A 17,576-nucleotide genomic window follows, 5' to 3' on the forward strand; every position below is an offset into this window, starting at 1 on the left:
TTCCAACTTGAACTTATGCGGTAGCCAGATTTTCCATCCCTTCAACCTGCAACCCTGAATCTTCATCTTGCTGAAATTCAATAGGTACTTTGGAGAGCTGCAGAAAGTAACTCTGATGGTAGAACAGTTGAGTCCCCAGTTCTCCAAGAAGTATGAAATAAAATCCCCAGGATAGACTAGAATATTGATCACAGCAGTACCATGTTGCACATTTCTACAGGAAAGCTGGTTGCCCAGGGCTCACTGCCACATGGGGTTGGCAACACTCACACAAGGTACTGGAAAAGATGCAATAGATTGGAAAAGCTTGAAAAAGCTTAAAAAATCACAACCAGGGCACCAGAAAAATATGTGATAAAGAAGGAGGCACAAAGATAAGGCAGAAGTGAAATGAACACGAGTTGAAGGGATAAAAATACTCCCAAGTACATGCCCAGGCCAAACTGCATTGCTATAGTCCCAAGTGCTATTCCCTGGAGTGGTAGGGAGGAATTGAGAGTCCTTGTCTCCTTTCCCTTTGCTGGCTGTGGGAAAGTAGGCTGACAGTGGGAGTTCAGATTCACAAGAAGAGGAGAAAGATCATCTAAAAGTAAAGCATGTCTTAAAGAGAAAAATGAAATACATGAAGTGCTGTGATTCAGAGACATTTTTCCCCTATTAGTAAGCAATGCATCTGTGTCTCATGTAGCTGGCCACATCTTGTGGTTTCATTATCAGTAGGACACAAGTGGGACACAGATGAGACACAATGGGAGTTACAGCTCCAGGCCCTGGAGATAAGCGATGACTGTTTGAATCTTCCTTGTATTGGGAAACAGCCTGAAAATGGAGGAGCTGACTGTAAGTGCAAGGCTGTAAGATCACTGTAAGAGGAACAAGAGAGTTCTTTACTATTCTGTTCTAAATTTTGAGATGTTTTAATCATGGTTTTAGATGTTTCGAGTTAATAAGGGTGCTCTGGGCCGGAGAGCAGACTTGAAGCACCATAAACTGGTTATCTAGGTACTGGGTGGTCTTCATGTTCCTGTTTGGATCCTTGTGCCTAACAATTCCATATATCACCAAGCAAAGAGGCAGAGTGAGATGAATTATTGGCCATCCTGACTATCCAAGATAAGGAGAAAAAAGAAAGGAATTCAGTCACTGAGAAGGATTTTAGTAGAGTTCATGTACAGAATGGTGTTAACTCTTCCATCATTCTTAGACAATTGCTAAAACAAGGAGTTACAAATTAAAAAAAAAAAAAAAAAAAAAAAAAAAGGGAGTCTTGTAGATGTTAGGAAATAAGTACGATGATTTAAGATTTCGCTACAGAGTCATTAAAAAGAAATTAGCATCAAATATATTTAAAAGAAAATATACACAAGCTGGCTTTAACAGATGGCACAGGAAGGCCCACAAAGAGAAATGGTCATTTATCTCTCAACATAACTAAGTTACAAAAAGAACAATTTTTTGTTGTTGTTGTTGTTATTCAGGAATAATAAATCAAAAATAAAGTTTCTAGAAATTTATAATTAAATAACTTTACACCCACATAGAACAAATACACAAATTATGTTTTTTTCTCTTCATGTAAGTACTTCAAAACCATTTAAGGGCTCTCTTGAAATTGTGGAGTGTCTTACAGAAATGTAATCTCACAGCAGCTTCATTGACTAGCTATCATATGGTACACTAAATTGAAATTCAGTTCAATTCCATTCAGATTTATTAAAGGTCAGAAGTTCTGGGGAACCAAATGTTCCAAATTTTAATTACTCTGAAATCCTTATGCTTTTATGAATCAATGTCATCTCACTTCAATTTCTACTGTAAAACCTGACTGAGGCAATTTTAAAATAAACCAGTTCATTTTATCCTCATAACTTAGACAAATTAAGGTTACAAGTAAATTTATTTCTTGACATAAGAGGTCATTTCCTAGCTCCTACAGACAGTGCGATAAACGTGGGACACTGACGTTAATACTACAGCCTAAGTAGTTTGCATGATAAACTGCAAATTAGATAAATGGTAGCAGCACAAATAGTTTGGTTTATGCCCTTCTAGATTATCTTCTTTTTCCCCCTATCATTCTTTTCCATTTTCTTTACTTTCCTTCAGCCTTCAGCTATTTGTCTTTATTTTTTGTTGTTTGCTTCCATTTCTCTCTTATTTTTCTCCCTTTTTAAAATCTCTCTTTTCTTAATCTCTCTTTTCAACATTCTTATAAATTTCTTATCAGCCACATCTACTCAAGGAGGAAAAAAAAACCCCTCCAGCATCTGAAGGTTTTTCTCTTCATAGTTCTTTTTAGATACTGAGTTGTTTGACGTTAAAATATCTGTGATAAAACACTATCCTCTAAGACAGTATTGTGTGAAACAAGATTTCTCATAAGAAATACAACTACGTGAAAGCAGAAAAAAAGTACTTTGAAAATGGCCTCAAGGTTAAGAACGGCTGCATTAAACCCTTCTGGTTAAACTTTGACACCAAAGATCACTAAGTGGTTTTGTTTTGGGATTCTGTTTAAAGCTTCTGGTGAAGCATGCAGTGCAAGATGATAATATTAATAGGGAAACTTGCACATTTAAATTATTTGATACATGTCAGGGTTAAATACTGTAACAAAAGAGGAAATTTGAACATTAAAGACTACTCTCTAGCAGTTCAAGAAGAACAAATTTTTTTCTTCTTTTATATAAGATAAGGAACTTGCTGGTTTCTTTAAAAGAACGCTTATTTTTAGCAATATAAAGCAGGTGTACTCAACCTCACATTTCCTTACATCAAACCAGGAGAGTTTATCTGGGCAGAGAAATTAATCTCTCGCCCGTGGGGTGCTCCCAGGGGCTATTTGCCTGGCGAGACCAGCGGTGACTCCTGCACGGAGAGAGGGGCACGCGGCCATGACACGCCTGGGCAGTGCCACGTTAGGGCTAACGGCTCCCCGCTAAGATGGCAACTTGTCGTGGTTTAGGCCTGATTGACAGCCAACCACAATGCAGCACCTCTCTCTCCCTTCCCCTCCGGCAATGAGAAGGGACAGAGAGACAGGCTTGGGGTTCAAGATAGGACTGGGATGGGGGAAAATCCCCCTTTTATGATCATGAGCAAAAGGCAGACTCGTTAGGGGAAGAAAAAAAAGAACATACATTTATTACAGACACTAACAACACATAACAGAGTAGGGCAGTGAGAAGCATTGCCACATCTTGAGAACACCTTCCCCCCACCCCTCCCTTCTTCCTGGGCTCAGCTCTGCTCCCGATATCTCTACCTCCTCCCCCAGTGGCGCAGGGGCAGGGAATGGGGGGTGCAGTCAGCGCTGTCACTTCCTTCATCTTCGGTGAGGGGAGTGTCCAAAACTTGTTACCCCCTGCTCCATCGTGGTCCCCCTCTCACAGGAGACAGTCCTCCACAAACTTTCTCTGACTTGAATTCCTCCCATGGTCCGCAGGACACAACTGCAGAGCAATCCATCTGCCCTAAACCTTACAGCCCGCCTCGTTCCAGAAATCCTCCCGGAACACGGCTGTTGTGGGACAACATCACGGGGTTACACCAACTGCTCTGTCCTCTCTGTCCTGCCAGCCCCGCAGCCCCAGGCTGTGCCCGAGCCGTGCCCGGGTGGGGCTGGGGGGCACACCTTTGGGCTGTGCCCCCGCCACGAAGCCAGCGCTACTGACCCTCAGGTGCCAGGGGAGGAGGTGCCCAGTGCAGCGGGCGCACAGCCGGACCCTCGGCCCGGTGCGGGGTGCGCCGGGCAGGGCCGGGCCAGGCCGGGGGGGCTCGGGTAGGCCCGGCGTTTCACCTCCTCCCGGGCAGTGGCCATGCCTGCCTACTGGGCTTGCAGGGCTAACCTATGGACTTGGGTCTGATTCAAAGTCAGAGGTGAATTTTTCATCGAAACAGCCAACGAACTTAACGTGTTCTTAACACTGTAAGCAAAGGGGGTGTTTTTTGAGTATTTCAGTCACAGGCTATACCTCCCAACTTCTTTCAGTCATGGCATTTTCTTTTTAAGAACATCTATATTTGAGGCAGCAACATTATTGTTAAATCTGCATTTTTTTCAGGGATCCACACAGATAAAGCCATCATACTAGATTTCTTTTCCTTCCATACAAAAACTATTTGAAGGATATTTTTATATCTGATAGTCAAATATAGACCACGGAATAACTTGCAGTATTTAACCCCGATGTACACTTCAACTTGTCTAAATTGTGATGAGTCTGAGGAAACTTGGAAAGAAACAGCTAGATTTTGCATTAGCAGAATTTGGACAGTATTTCTTTACCAGCGGAAGAAAGGTAAAAATTCTGAGTATCAAATACCATAATAAATTCACAATCTATCATGTAAGCAATGAACAGCAATACAGTATTTTTAGCAGAAAATAAGTAAACAATTTCAGCATATTTACTCTACCTAGGAAACACTGGACTGGGACTAACTGAGAAATTACTAATATATTGCCGATGGGCTTTTAGCACGATAACAGCAGATTGTTAAAGCTTTTAAAAGAGTGAAGTAGCTCCGTATATACCTACATTAAATGTTAGACTGGTGACTCAGCATTAGCTGAGTCATACAGAAATACCAAATAGGCATCAGGTACCAGTGTGAACCCTGAAGAAAGCAAAATATTGTAAAATGAAAAAGTAAATTATGATTACCAGTATCTTTTTAAGGAAATTCCTTAGCCACTGGAAGCTTATGTGAATACTGCAAGAAATCAGAGGAAATGATTTCTTTTACTTTTTACCTTACATGTTGCAGGGATTTAAAGTTTTCTGTCCAAATAAATCCCTCAATGGATTGAAAGTTTAAATTATTGTCTATTTCTAAATAAATCTGAAAAATTATGTATATTCACTGTCCAGACAAAAAAAAAGGTGCTTATTTTGGCTGAGAAAGCACTAGAAAAATATCACAATTATTGAACAATATATATTGCTACTTTATATATGTATATACGCATTTACTTTTTAAAAGTGAAAATTCTTATCAACATAATAAATAAATTACATTTATACATTAATTTACATATTGATAGATTAGATTAACAAATACACTGAAATTTCTCTTACATTTCCTAGTTTAATATATTCTATTAAAAGAATTATAGTTTTGAAATCCAGAAGAATATCACATATATGCTGACTTTTTTGAGGGTTTGCTAGTTCTAGTTGCTGGATTTTTTGCTAAGGAAACTTTGGTGACCTTATTACCTTTCTTCTCCTGAATCTTCATATTCTATGTTTTGGTCATATATAATTTAGAGACAAAACTCTGAAACTGTACTTTTAAACAAGACATTAATAATATAATAATTATAAAATAAGACCATAATAAGGATAAAAATGCTTTATAAGAAGTTATCGTTACTATGAAAAATATTTGTAATACTTACCACCTAAATATTAACTCTATGCTCTATTCAGAGACTTTTATTGTCAAATAAGTATTTTACTTTTACCCTTTTTTTCTATCAGTTTGAGTTGTAAAATGTTTTGAACATTAACTTCAGTGTTCACAAAGGGACAACACATTCAGCTCCAGAGTGACAGGCTGAAATCTGTAGCTCTGTGGTTTGCCTTGATTATCCCTTTGCCCACGTAAATTTCCTCCAAAGGAACGAGGCCCACATAGGCACATACTGTCAACCCATGGGATGCATGCATGCTGTTTATATTCTAAGCTTCAGGATCAAAAATTTGAAGTAAAAGTCGGTCCGTTCTCATGAGTCAGTCCTACTGCAACATCTTGTCTTTCAGATGTTACCCTTCCACACAATTTTCATTTAAAATATTAACATTTCATTAAAACCACTTATTCACAAAAACCAACTAGGAAATTATAGGAAATTGTTACAGTCATCTAGGTTCAGCAAGAGTATATTTTGTCCCACAGTGCTCAGGTGAGAAAGTTATGGAGCTTTTAGAAAGTGTATGTATGTGTATATTGCATACATGTATATATGTATATATTACATACACGTATGTATGGATGCATATGTGTATACATATATATATTTCAGCATAGAATCAACAAGAGCAGGTATCACTAGTCTTTACTAGTGATCTATTAGTGACATTCCTAATGATAACTATGGTTATTGAAGACCATGGCATTTGATATTCTTAGTGACAACTATAGTAAATAAGACAGTGATGCTGATCTGAAGCTCTTTGCCTGAAACGTTAAATGAATTGAACAAGAGATAGAATAGTTTTAACACCTTGTTAAAATCTTAAAACTTCGTAACTCTATTTCCACCGAAAATATGAAAGACACTTTTCTGCTCCAGCAATTCACTCTGTGACAACTTTAAATTCTGATCTTTAGATATGACATGCCCAGAAAATTAGAATTATATTCTCTACAAAATGAGAAAATATATTTTATTAGCAGAGTAAGCAAATAATTTTGATTAAAATTTCCTAAAAAATAAAATTACATATACTACAGCAATAAGTATACAAAGTTCTAAATGTCAGAAAATATGTTTGTACAGTCTTCAATGTAAGCATTATATGCAGTATATAGCTGTTAATGATAACCATGGTATGACTCTAGAATAGTTTTATGGATAGTAGGACAGTCTTAACACATCACCACTTCAGTATCAAAATAACAATGAGATTTATTTGTATTTTTTCTCATGTTCATAAGCATGTAAGTTGTAAATATAGACATTCATACAATAACCATGAACTTCCTTAAAAATGAAGCGAATACAAAAAAATAAAAACATGTACCAGGAGAAGATATCATTACCTAAGCAATGAAGCAGTGATACTTTTTACATATTTAAACATTTTATATGTTTAGTATTACTTCCAATATATGTGCTGTTTGCCCTGTTGAACCAGATGCTGTTATAACGAAAAGTATGGATGCATATGGGATTAAATGCCCTTATTTTCCTTCCCTAATGTTTTTTACTGTAGTTGTTGTATTTGTCACAAATCATCATTTCTCCCCACTCTCCCCGATTCTCATTTCATTCGAGCTGTGGTGGAGCAGAACTAGGCTACAATTTCCCAGCTCCAAGACCCTTTTATAGGAAAGTAAAGAACAAAGCTTTGCCCAAGGAAGTGTAAGCTCTGCTAAAGCAAATGCCACTCTCACAAATGAGAGTGTTGTTGTGGTCTTTGCTGGACCAATTTGGTCCTGCCCTTGAGATGAATGGCTGGAACTTGGATCACAGAGACTTCCCTGGGCAACTCATTACACCTCTTAACATACCATGATCTTGTTTGGAGAAGCATCACAGAGAATCTAAAGAAATGTGAAATTATTCTATCTTTTAAAAGGCCACTTGGAAAAATAGTATTTTGAAATCTCTCTATATTGTAAATATAAAACACTTCTAAAGCATTGCTAAACTGCTACATCTGAATGTGTTAGGGAAAACTGCTGTTAAGAGATGCAGAAACCTGCCGTGTCCCCTTTCATTTAAAGTAGTATTTCTTGGCTTTGGTTATGCAATTTAAGTGTAACCCAATTAAATGAGCATATATATTACACAATCACAAGCCTTTTCAGAGTATTTTTTAATCAGTATTTTAACAATGATGTGCAAAAATAAACCAGCAAAAGAACATCTTCGAGTAATATGTTAACTGACACGCAAATATATATTAATAGCAATCGACAAAGAATCCATTAACTATGATTACACAACATTTTGGCTCTCTCCTTTCTCAGAAAGGAGCTCTCTACAGCTTATAGCATCCAGCTCTGCATGATATCTCCATTCTGCTACTAGAGAAATTTTGGCATCATGGACAGCAAAGGCAAATAGTATACAGTACAAACGGCATTCCTATAAAATCTCTCCTGTTCTTAGTGAGACTGCTGATAATATTTAAATAAAAGAAACATTAAAGTCTGATCTAAACACCTTCTCTTAATTTCAAGGAGAATTAATTCAGGTCCATAATTTTTAACACATCCCACAACTGATCTCTCTAAGCAATTAAATATCACAATATCAATATGATGTAAAAACTAATTTACATCCCTGTTTTTCCTTTAACCAAATATATAGCAATTTGCTAACATGCTGGATTAAGACCCCCCTGTCCTGAGAGAAGAAAGCAAGCAATTTGAATCTGTAAGGTCTAATAGATAACCACAGATGACATGAAATGATCTATTATAGTTGTAAAACAATTTCCAAAAGGTGTGGTACTCAAACTCCTGAATCTTTGTGTAATTTACTCATGATGGCTAAATGCCATCACAAACCAACTAACTTCATTAATACTTCTGTAAGACATCAATATCTGTATCTCCATCTATTTCAGTTCTTCACAGAAAAAAAATCAGACTAAATATTTGGAATCACAAACTTCCAAACACCTGAAAATCAGTGAATCAAAACTGAAAATAGAGTATTTTTACTCAGGGAACTGGCTTTTTTTTTTTTTTTTTCATAAAGGACAGTACTTCAGAAGATACACAGATACATATTTTAGAAGACCTTTTTACTGAGCAAGACACACGCTGTGGAAAAATTTCTATCAATGTATTTCAGCTCTTATTAGATTTGTGCCTCAGTTGCCACATCCATTAATTTAAAGGGATCTTTTAGTCATAATTAGTTAATATGCTTAAATATTTATAAGCCATAGGATTTTTTTTATGCATCGCTTATACACACATTAACGGCCTGCTAGTTTGGGCAGTGTATTTTTTAGATGTAAATTACTTGTGAGCTGATGAGGCAGTGCCTCCTTCCTTAATGCTGCTGATTTGGGGGACCAAGTGAAGTGGCAGATTTATTGATACATATGTTCATACTTTAGGAAAAACAAATACTAGTCAGGCTACAGATTAGATTCCAGATAACATGACTGTCAGGATAATATCCATCCCAAGGATACCAACAGCCACACCTCCAAGTTCCAATTATTTTAGAGACTTCCATCACATATTTTCTAAGCAACCACATCCCATTTAGCTGAATTAAACTGAAAACCTTTGTTCCATTTCCAATACTCCTTCCCCTTTTTGTAACCTAGGTATCTCTTAAAAAACCACAGCAAAAATTCACAGCCATAATGATAATAGTATGTTGCCCAGCATGGGCTATTTATAAATAGCTGGACAGGAATAAAGAATAATAGCAAAAACTGAGTTGCCCTTTAAATGAAAATAATCATCTGGCTATTTCAGTCAAGCAGCCGTGTATGCAGTAGGAAGTCTCACTCCCAAATATTATAATGACTCATCTACTTTCCTTTTCTAATAGTAATGGGTTTTTTTCCTCTTTTAAGTGCAGCATTGATAAACCCTGCACAAGCTGCAATGCTGCGTTAAATCCCCCCTTCCAAATCTGTAGACTTTAAACTGCAGTTACCCATTTACACCCATAAAGTTACCCAGTATAATCCCTGTGGTTACAAGGTTCCTTCACACAAACAGTAGACCTGTAAAATCCACTACCTTTATTAAGGCTAATATTTGAAATGGCATGCAAAATGTCAAGACTATAAATAGAAAAGGTACAGCTGATTGTAGCCGGGAAGTCTCACAACTCTCTGGAAATAGAGGAGTTAATCAGCACAGGCAGTTCGGAGAGCTTGCAGTGCAGTACCGGACTGTACTGCAGATGTGTGGAGCATACAGAAGGTGTGGCCCGTGCTTTCTACATGCATATTTAAATACCTAAAATTATACGGCCTATTAAAGAATAACATCCCAGAAAAGAAGAATTACACAGCGAAACAAGGCCTAACACATTTCTTCAAATAGAGAGCTGAGAAGAAGAGAAGGAAAAGCCCGGGTTACTCACGATTCTTTTCACCTCTCCACCTTGACCCCGGTTTTATTCTAGGCGCGACGTCCACAGCAGCAGTTATGTCTACTAGCCCAAGCAGCAGCAGCAGTAACAGCACAGCCATGCCAGGTAACAAAAAAAACAAATCACCTCTACCTGGAGTACTGATAAAGATGAATTAGAAGACTTTCCTTAGGAATGAATAATTGGATCTAACAGCACTTACTCAGCAGAGGCAGAGGGAGATGTAAAATAGTATTCCTACTAGAAATGTTTATTAAAAATTTCCATTGCATTGCTTTTTTCCTTTATCCAGGGAATGTAAAAACAGAAGAGTCGTTAAAGGCTTCCCCTAACCAGGAGCCTCTGGCACTCAGGCGCTGGAAGAGATGCACTGGCAGCTTTCTGTGGTCCCTCAGAAGCCACCGGCTCCTCACCTGCCTCTGCCACCTCTGAGCCCTTCCCAATGTTTATCAACATTCCCCACAGCACCCTAGCAGAGTTTCTTCCCCTTCACTTGCATATCTCACTGCAGTTTCACAGAGCTGATGACATGCAATGTTTTAATGTTGGCACTCAAAACTCATTACATTTATCAATGGGCACAAAAACAGTTTCTAAAGCTTCCTCCCTTACCCACAATGGGAGGGCAAGGGAATGAAGGATAAATCTAGGATGAGAAAGAAAGGCTTACGAAAGAAACTTTTTCTTTTTTTTTTTTTTTTTTTTAAGCCGTTCAATGACTCTGTCTCTTATTCAGCATAAATATCTTCTATTTCTAGGGAATATAACACAGACAATACCACCTCCCACCCAGGTTTCTGTCAGCAGATGCTGCATAAATGGAACAGTTCACTGACAGTAAGAGAAGCTCTGAGAATTTATGTATATAATCTGTGTTGCCTAACAAACCTTCACCCTGCAGCCCAGCAGCCTCTGGGCAGCCAGCACCCAGGGCAAGCAGACTCCAGTGCTTGCAGCATTAACTGCAGTATTTTTGGAAGCTATTTAACCCCATATCTGTCAGTGCCAGGGAGCTAGATCACAAACTTCCCCATGGCGATTGAAACAGTCTCAAGGAAAAACTGTAACAAAAATTGTCTGGTAACCCTTTCACCACAGTTATGGAATCGTTCCACACGACCCATGGGCCCAGGAAAGCTTCATCCTGAGCGCTGAAAATCACTTTAAGACGACCAGAGTGCTTTCACTCATGGTGACGGAGGGCTTTAGTCTGGATAAAGTCTACATTTATACTCACTAAAAGAAACTACACAGTATCAAGTTCTTTAGCATCATAAGCATCAGCCTCAGGCACACTTACAATTGTTACTTACCCAACAGTAAAACTTGCTTTCTTAATAGAACAGCTACAAATTATCATTCTACAAGCTGATCTTCCATCTCACAGATTGCATATTGGCTGCTGTATAGATGCTATGGTTATAACTTAGCTGCAGAAATAAGGGGCTTTTTGAGTAAAATACCAGAATAGATTTCTAGATACAATTTCAAGTACTAAGAAAGGAGAGACAAAGTAAGCTATTTTTTCTTAATAATGCAGCTATTAATTTATAGTGTTCACAGCCAGTGCTCTTTACGAAATTTGAGCTCAAAATGATTGATTAGTGCTATTGAAATACTCCACAGTGACCAGTTAAGGCATGACCATCTGAAACCATTCATTTCTAGACATACTCATGTCAGCGACAGTAACCTTCCAAAAGAGGCCAGGAGCAAGTTTTTCCCATAGAGCTGACAGACTTCAGATGACCACAAAGATACTGTATCAGAAAGATTTCCATGACTATTAAAGTAGTTATCCATGAGTCCTTTAAAAGGAATGCTCTGTTTCTTCAGCTGGACCAGTTGGAGAAATTAGGAAGGGAGACGTGCTCTTATTTCAATTTGGGCTAACTACTTTCAGTACAAAAAGTGAAGTATTTGCAGCACAGGACATAAAGAACTGGTGACCTGCCAAATCTCCTGCATGTTACATATTACAAGCAGTCTTCGGTTTTGCTCTGACCCCAGCAGCCCCCGTGCGGCTGTTCCCCTGTGCAGGTGACCAAACGGGGGTCATTTCCACATACAGATCTAGTGCTCTGTCTGGGCAAGGAGAGCATCACTGCATCCTCATCTCAGTGGAATTTCCTGATGAAGAGGTTTGGTTACTTTGTGATCATTCTATTCAACAGGAGTCACATTTATGGGCTGAAGAGCAATGGAGCACCACTCCTATGCCTGCCATTGGGCCTTTGCCCCATAGCAAAAATAATTCCTATGGTAATGTGCAGCATTAAAATAAATGGTTAGGGATTTCAGATTGTCTTTTTTTTTAGAGCACATTCTAACTGCACATCCTTCACCATCTAAACTCATGCCAGGGAAGTGTGTTAATGCTCACTCTCTAAAGATGACTCATCGTGTTGCTGGTTATGTAAGACACCTGAATGTACCAAATTGTTCACTGCACCAAAATATGGCAAAGGAAAAAACCTCAGTTAATACAAGGTGGTCCTTTAGGAGCACATTAGCAGTAATGTAGAATGGTATAGTCTATTCTGAATGCAGAAAAATTGTCTTTTCAAATGACAGCTGCAGTTTTGAGCACCAAAACCAAAAGGCTTTGTGATCTTGCAGTTGGCAGTGTACTATTTGAAGGACAGAAGATAAAGATTTTCAAGAAAAAAAAAAGCACAAAGCATGGAATTCCAGAATGAGAAAAATGAATCTGAGCCAAAAACTTGAGCTGCCTCACAGAAGAAAACCCTGTCTTGTAGTTAATGCTTATTATCCTTTATTTGGTCCCTGATCCAAACCTCACTGAGCCTTGTTCTGTGCAAAAGTAAACTGGTGCACCAGACTGCTATTTCAGCAGATGTTTTCTGAGCTCTCAAGCCACACAGTTGTTTTGTCTAGGAGACAATCTTACATGAGGTTAATGAAAAGTTTCAGAACTGGAGGCCAGATGGCTTTTTATCTTACAAGACTAATGGAAAAGTACCTTTATGGACACAAAACCTGCATGGGCATTTTTGCACGGATTTATCCTGTCACAGGAAAAGGAGCTGTTGTCTTCAGAAAAGCTACCGTGTATTCTGATGTGTGTGAAGGGATACCAAAAGCAGCATTTTGAAAGTGACCATTTTTCTCTTCATTTACACCAAAAATGCAGACAGGGAAAACTCATCGCCAAAAAAGTTTTTGTATCACCTTGTCTAACAGAATGCCTCATGCACAATGTTGCTGATTAGAAGGAAAGCAGACAATTACTGCCACAGAAGCAATGCCAGTCCACTGCCTTCCCCAGTGGAGTAATAGCAAGTAAAACCAAACTGATTAAGCATTCAGAGGTGTGAAGCCCAATAAAAGGTGGCCTGCTCCTATGTGAATCAGTGTTTTATAGCTCATTTAACTAGTTTCAGTTTCTGCTCATGTGCGTTCCTTAACAATTTGGAAGCTTACTCAAAAGCAATGTAATTAATTCTGGAATTAGCCATGCAGACAACTTTTTCAGAGATGCAGTGGACCACTTGAAGATGTTACACCAAAACTGGATGCCTTTCTGATTTATATGTTGCCGTTCAATCAGAAGTTAAGGACTTGAAGATAAATTTACAAAAAGAATTTATGGTCTGTGTTACGCTAGTTCTATCTAGCTTTAATATATGTCATTCTCCAAAATATTCAGACATACTTAATTTCTTTTTTCCTCAGCTTTCATTATGCCTCAGCCTTTTAATTTTTGTTTTAGTGTGTCATAGATAAAAGTCACTAGCAATTCACTGCACAGTTCTTTCCTTGGATCAGATAACTTCCACAGAGCTTTTCATCCATAAAGAGCATAACTTTTTCTAAAGTTCTCTCTTCCTTCATTAGAGACTTTACCTTTACCTTCTTCTAAAGGGTAGCAGAGCTCTCTGTAGCATTTTGGTACAGCCTTCCAAGAAGGGTTTGAAACAACTTTATTCTCTTTTGCACAGGGATACCACATTCACCGAGACATGATGAAAGCTACAGCCTCTCTCACTGGAAGCCTGCAAGGCCGTGAGGTCACCCCTCCTGTGCACAGAAGTCCTCCTCCGCTCGTCTCAAAGCCAAAGCCACTTCCTTACACAAGCACCTCTCTCTTGCCTCTTCTGAAGAACCCACCACTGACTGTGTTGGAAATTGATGATTTGGGAAAGCTTTTTTTCTCCACAGAAGTCACATGCTGCTTTAGTGCTGAAAGAGGACAGACTGACAAGGCAGAGCCTGGCCACCATAGCATGGGCTCCTGAGTCATCCTCTCCTGAGAGTCACACTAGGAGTGGGTCAACTCGTAAGGAAGGGCATCTATTGCTCCCTCCCTGTCTTATTGTGGAGGGTAATGAGCTGCCCTGTAGCCTCCATAATTTTAAGGCATCTATCAAGTTTGCAAAACAAAGCAGGTCTCTATTTCTGCAGTACTTAAACTGCTGCCACTTACAGTTCCTACAGTGCCTTTGATGCATTTCTGCAACAGTCTCCCATTTTAGAAGAAACACTAAATATGGTGACTACCAGGGAGCCTCTGTGAGGCAGCCATACAGAGACTTTAAGGTGTGACAGGACAACAGTTACAGAACTCATTAAAACTAAAAATTAGATAGGTTTTATTTTGCAGCACCTATGACTAACAACTCTGGGGAGATCAACTCAGATGCAGCAATGTTTGCCATGAAAACATTGCAATTCTGTGAAGCAAAGGGCACACATATAATTCAGCAGTGTGTGTGGGGACCAGACCTACATACCATTTTATCCCTGCAGGCTTGGGGAAATGTTAAAGTTCCCAGATCAGCTTGGTAGGGGTTTTTTGTTTTGCTTTTTATATAGAACTATTAAATACAACAACCAAACAAAGGATCCTGAGACTTTCAGTAGCTCATGGAGAGTACAAAATATGCCTTACTATTTTTTTTATCATGCAAATGATAAAAGTAAAAAAATATGCAAAATTTACCATTCCACTAGCATACCCTTTACCTTTTCTGTTCACATATTGAACACCAACAGTGCACTCAGCACTGTATAATCATATAAATTGACATTACCTCTCCTCTAAAGACTTCATGGTCTAGCACCACTATGTCTTAAAAGTCGTCATTTCTGAGGGCACATGTCTGTTTCTTAATTTCCTCACTTTTGAGTATTTAAATTCTCAACCATTGCATTACACATTTTGCTAGCACCTTTTAAGTTCTTGGTGGTAGAGGAAAACAAATGTGTGCTGAATAAATAGATACACATGTACAAATCTTTAAGTGCGTGTACATGCATCTATGCATATGTGCTCCTGTTAATAAGCTCACAAACCCATAAACAGAGCAAGAGTTGCACAATTAAAAAATCAGTTTTGATACATATTATTTAATCTTGATTAAAGTTACATTTGAGTAAACCAATCTTGGTTTGGGTCAGCCAGGCTTACATATATATTCATTTATTGTATAAGATTAACATGGAATAAAGTTCCTCTTAATGAAGGTTTTAAAAGAAACGATCTGTTTTTTGATGGGAAAAATACAATCTTTCTTACCCATGTGCCTTATCAATGTGCCATCTATTCTCATGCCCTCGAGGTAACACAGATTTTTTTTTTTTTTTTTTTTTCCAAGTGCGAGGGTTTGTGGTTATCAACTATAAAAGAAAATGTCTCTTAAGGGCTGCTATTTGAGCTGGAGGTAGCTAACCTATGATTCATACCATGGCATCCCAGGATTTACAGTCACTACTAAAAAAAAAAAAAAAAAAAAAATAGATAGCCAAATGGCTAAGGGACCAGAAGAGCAGGGCACTTCAACCCAAGGTACCTGAGTGATGCTGATGCTACCATAGGCTACCCAGTTCATTCCTGTACCTTCTCCTTCTACAGCCACAAATAGCTTTTACACAATACAAAATTAGTTCTTTAAAAACAAAAAGTCCCCGCAGACTCTGAATCTCAACACACCATTAATAAAGAAAAAACCATCCCATCTCAATATTCTTTCTTGGCTCTGGCACTAAATCAGCTAAAATCTTGAGTACATCTCAAGAGCTCTCAGGACCATTACAACATGGAACTACAGTCTTTTAAATGCACTCACTCTGTTTTGACCCCAAACCAGCAGCCACAGCATGTCTTCTTATAATGATTATTTAGGATTTTTATGTGTGACTGTACAACTAACAGATATACACAGTTCTATGTGTACTGATATTTCAGCATAGCCAGTGGTTTATGTTAGCATAAATGAGCTGCATGAGACCACTGCAAGAATGCTTCCCAGATCATGTTGATAGTAAAATTTTTAAGATCATTTTGGTGCTTTTAACATCAAACTTACAGATTAAACACGTCCCAAACACATTTAATGTATGCAAGTCATTTATGATTATCTGTTCTAACAAACTGGCAATCTTTATCCTATTAATTCAGGCAAATGTAGGAGTGTTTACTGAATGGTGGAGAATTATAAGGATATGTTCAGACAAAAATAATCACAAGAAAACTAAAATGAATATTGTTTAATGTAAAAATATGCCATCCTACTCAGCTCTCAAAATAAACTGCTAAACTGTGGTTGGCCTTCTGTTTTTCAAAAAGTCACTGTTACGCTAATCTGTCAGGCCTAATTTGCATTTCTATATTTACTTTTTCTCACAGATTTAAAATATAATGTTAGTGGATTTCAAGAAAGAATTCAGAGAAGATCTGGACATTTTATGATTGCAAGATCAAAACAAAGCTTGTCACATTTTTTCCACTTTATTATTTATGCTTTTAAAATTTCATCCCTTTTTGCTAATTGCTCTTCACTGACATCTTATTTTTCCTTCCACCTAGCTCTGATTTCTTAATTCTCCATCTCAGTGTCCTACTCTCTTTTTTCCCAGTATACCCTCCACTTATCATTCCTCACCTCCTTCTTCTGTATCTCCAGTTAACCAACCCCCTACTCAGTGATGAGGAGCCACATGGAAGAGGTGCAAAGGAAAGGTAGTTGGGCTGAGAACTGTGCCAACACAAGTGAACAACTGATGATGAGAATCCAAGGCGAGGGTGGCATTATCTCAGCAGCTGATTTTCAGTAGATGACATGAGACAAAAACGTAATACACTTGGTATGCTGGTGGTGTTCTACATTTCAGCTCAAAAAGCTAGAAACTGGAGCCAGTCTACCAAAAGTATTTAAAAACCTATTAAATTTATCCCAGAAGATAGATATATTCTTGGTATTTATTCTGTTAATTTAAGAAAAAAAATTGTTTTCTACACATGCTTGCTGAATGGGGCATGATGCTGGAATAGAAAACCAGCTAATTTTTCCTGGGGTAGGTGGCATCAGAAGCATGGGGAACTATTTTGGCAGATAGGCAGAGAAAAGGAACTGTGACAAAATGTGTAAAAGTACATATAAGAGTCTGGATGCACTTTTTCTGCATCTGCCAACACTATTCCAACCTAAATTGCAATGCAGCGAAGGCATTACACTATCTTTATCCAAGCTCATGAGGGCATTTCCTCTGCAGTGCTTCCATACTGATCTTCAGAGTAAGAATGAAGGTCAACATCTCACAGTCTAATAAAAAAAAATCCCAGTTGAAAGAAAACTTTAACAGGCAATTGCACTGGTGTTAATGAATCAATTAAAAACAAACAAACAAACAAAACCAAAATGTTTTTGTGTTTTCTTATTTTATCTGGGAAAACTTAATGCTTCAGTGTTGAATTTTGTTATTAGGAGACTAAATAACTTACAATCATTTTAGCAATGATATGGCTTGT

The 17,576-nt window shown here is 38.0% G+C and overlaps 1 protein-coding gene across 6 annotated transcripts in view; it reads right to left on the bottom strand.

Moving 5' to 3' along the window:
• ROBO1 (roundabout guidance receptor 1) overlaps nucleotides 1-17,576 on the bottom strand; it is a 740,888-nt gene that overhangs the window by 525,748 nt on the left and 197,564 nt on the right. The window contains exon 1 of one of the 6 annotated variants that reach the window (XM_032989497.2): nucleotides 9,797-10,042. The exons of the other annotated variants lie outside the window; for them this stretch is intronic. Coding sequence (XP_032845388.1) covers nucleotides 9,797-9,905 — 109 coding nt within the window. The 5' untranslated portion in view covers nucleotides 9,906-10,042. Of the gene's footprint in view, nucleotides 1-9,796; nucleotides 10,043-17,576 lie in introns of those variants that run through there. 6 annotated transcript variants of the gene reach the window in all.

Source organism: Tyto alba, unplaced genomic scaffold (genome assembly GCF_018691265.1).
Source record: "Tyto alba isolate M040663 unplaced genomic scaffold, T.alba_DEE_v4.0 Super-Scaffold_14, whole genome shotgun sequence".
Classification (NCBI taxonomy): Eukaryota; Metazoa; Chordata; class Aves; order Strigiformes; family Tytonidae; genus Tyto; species Tyto alba.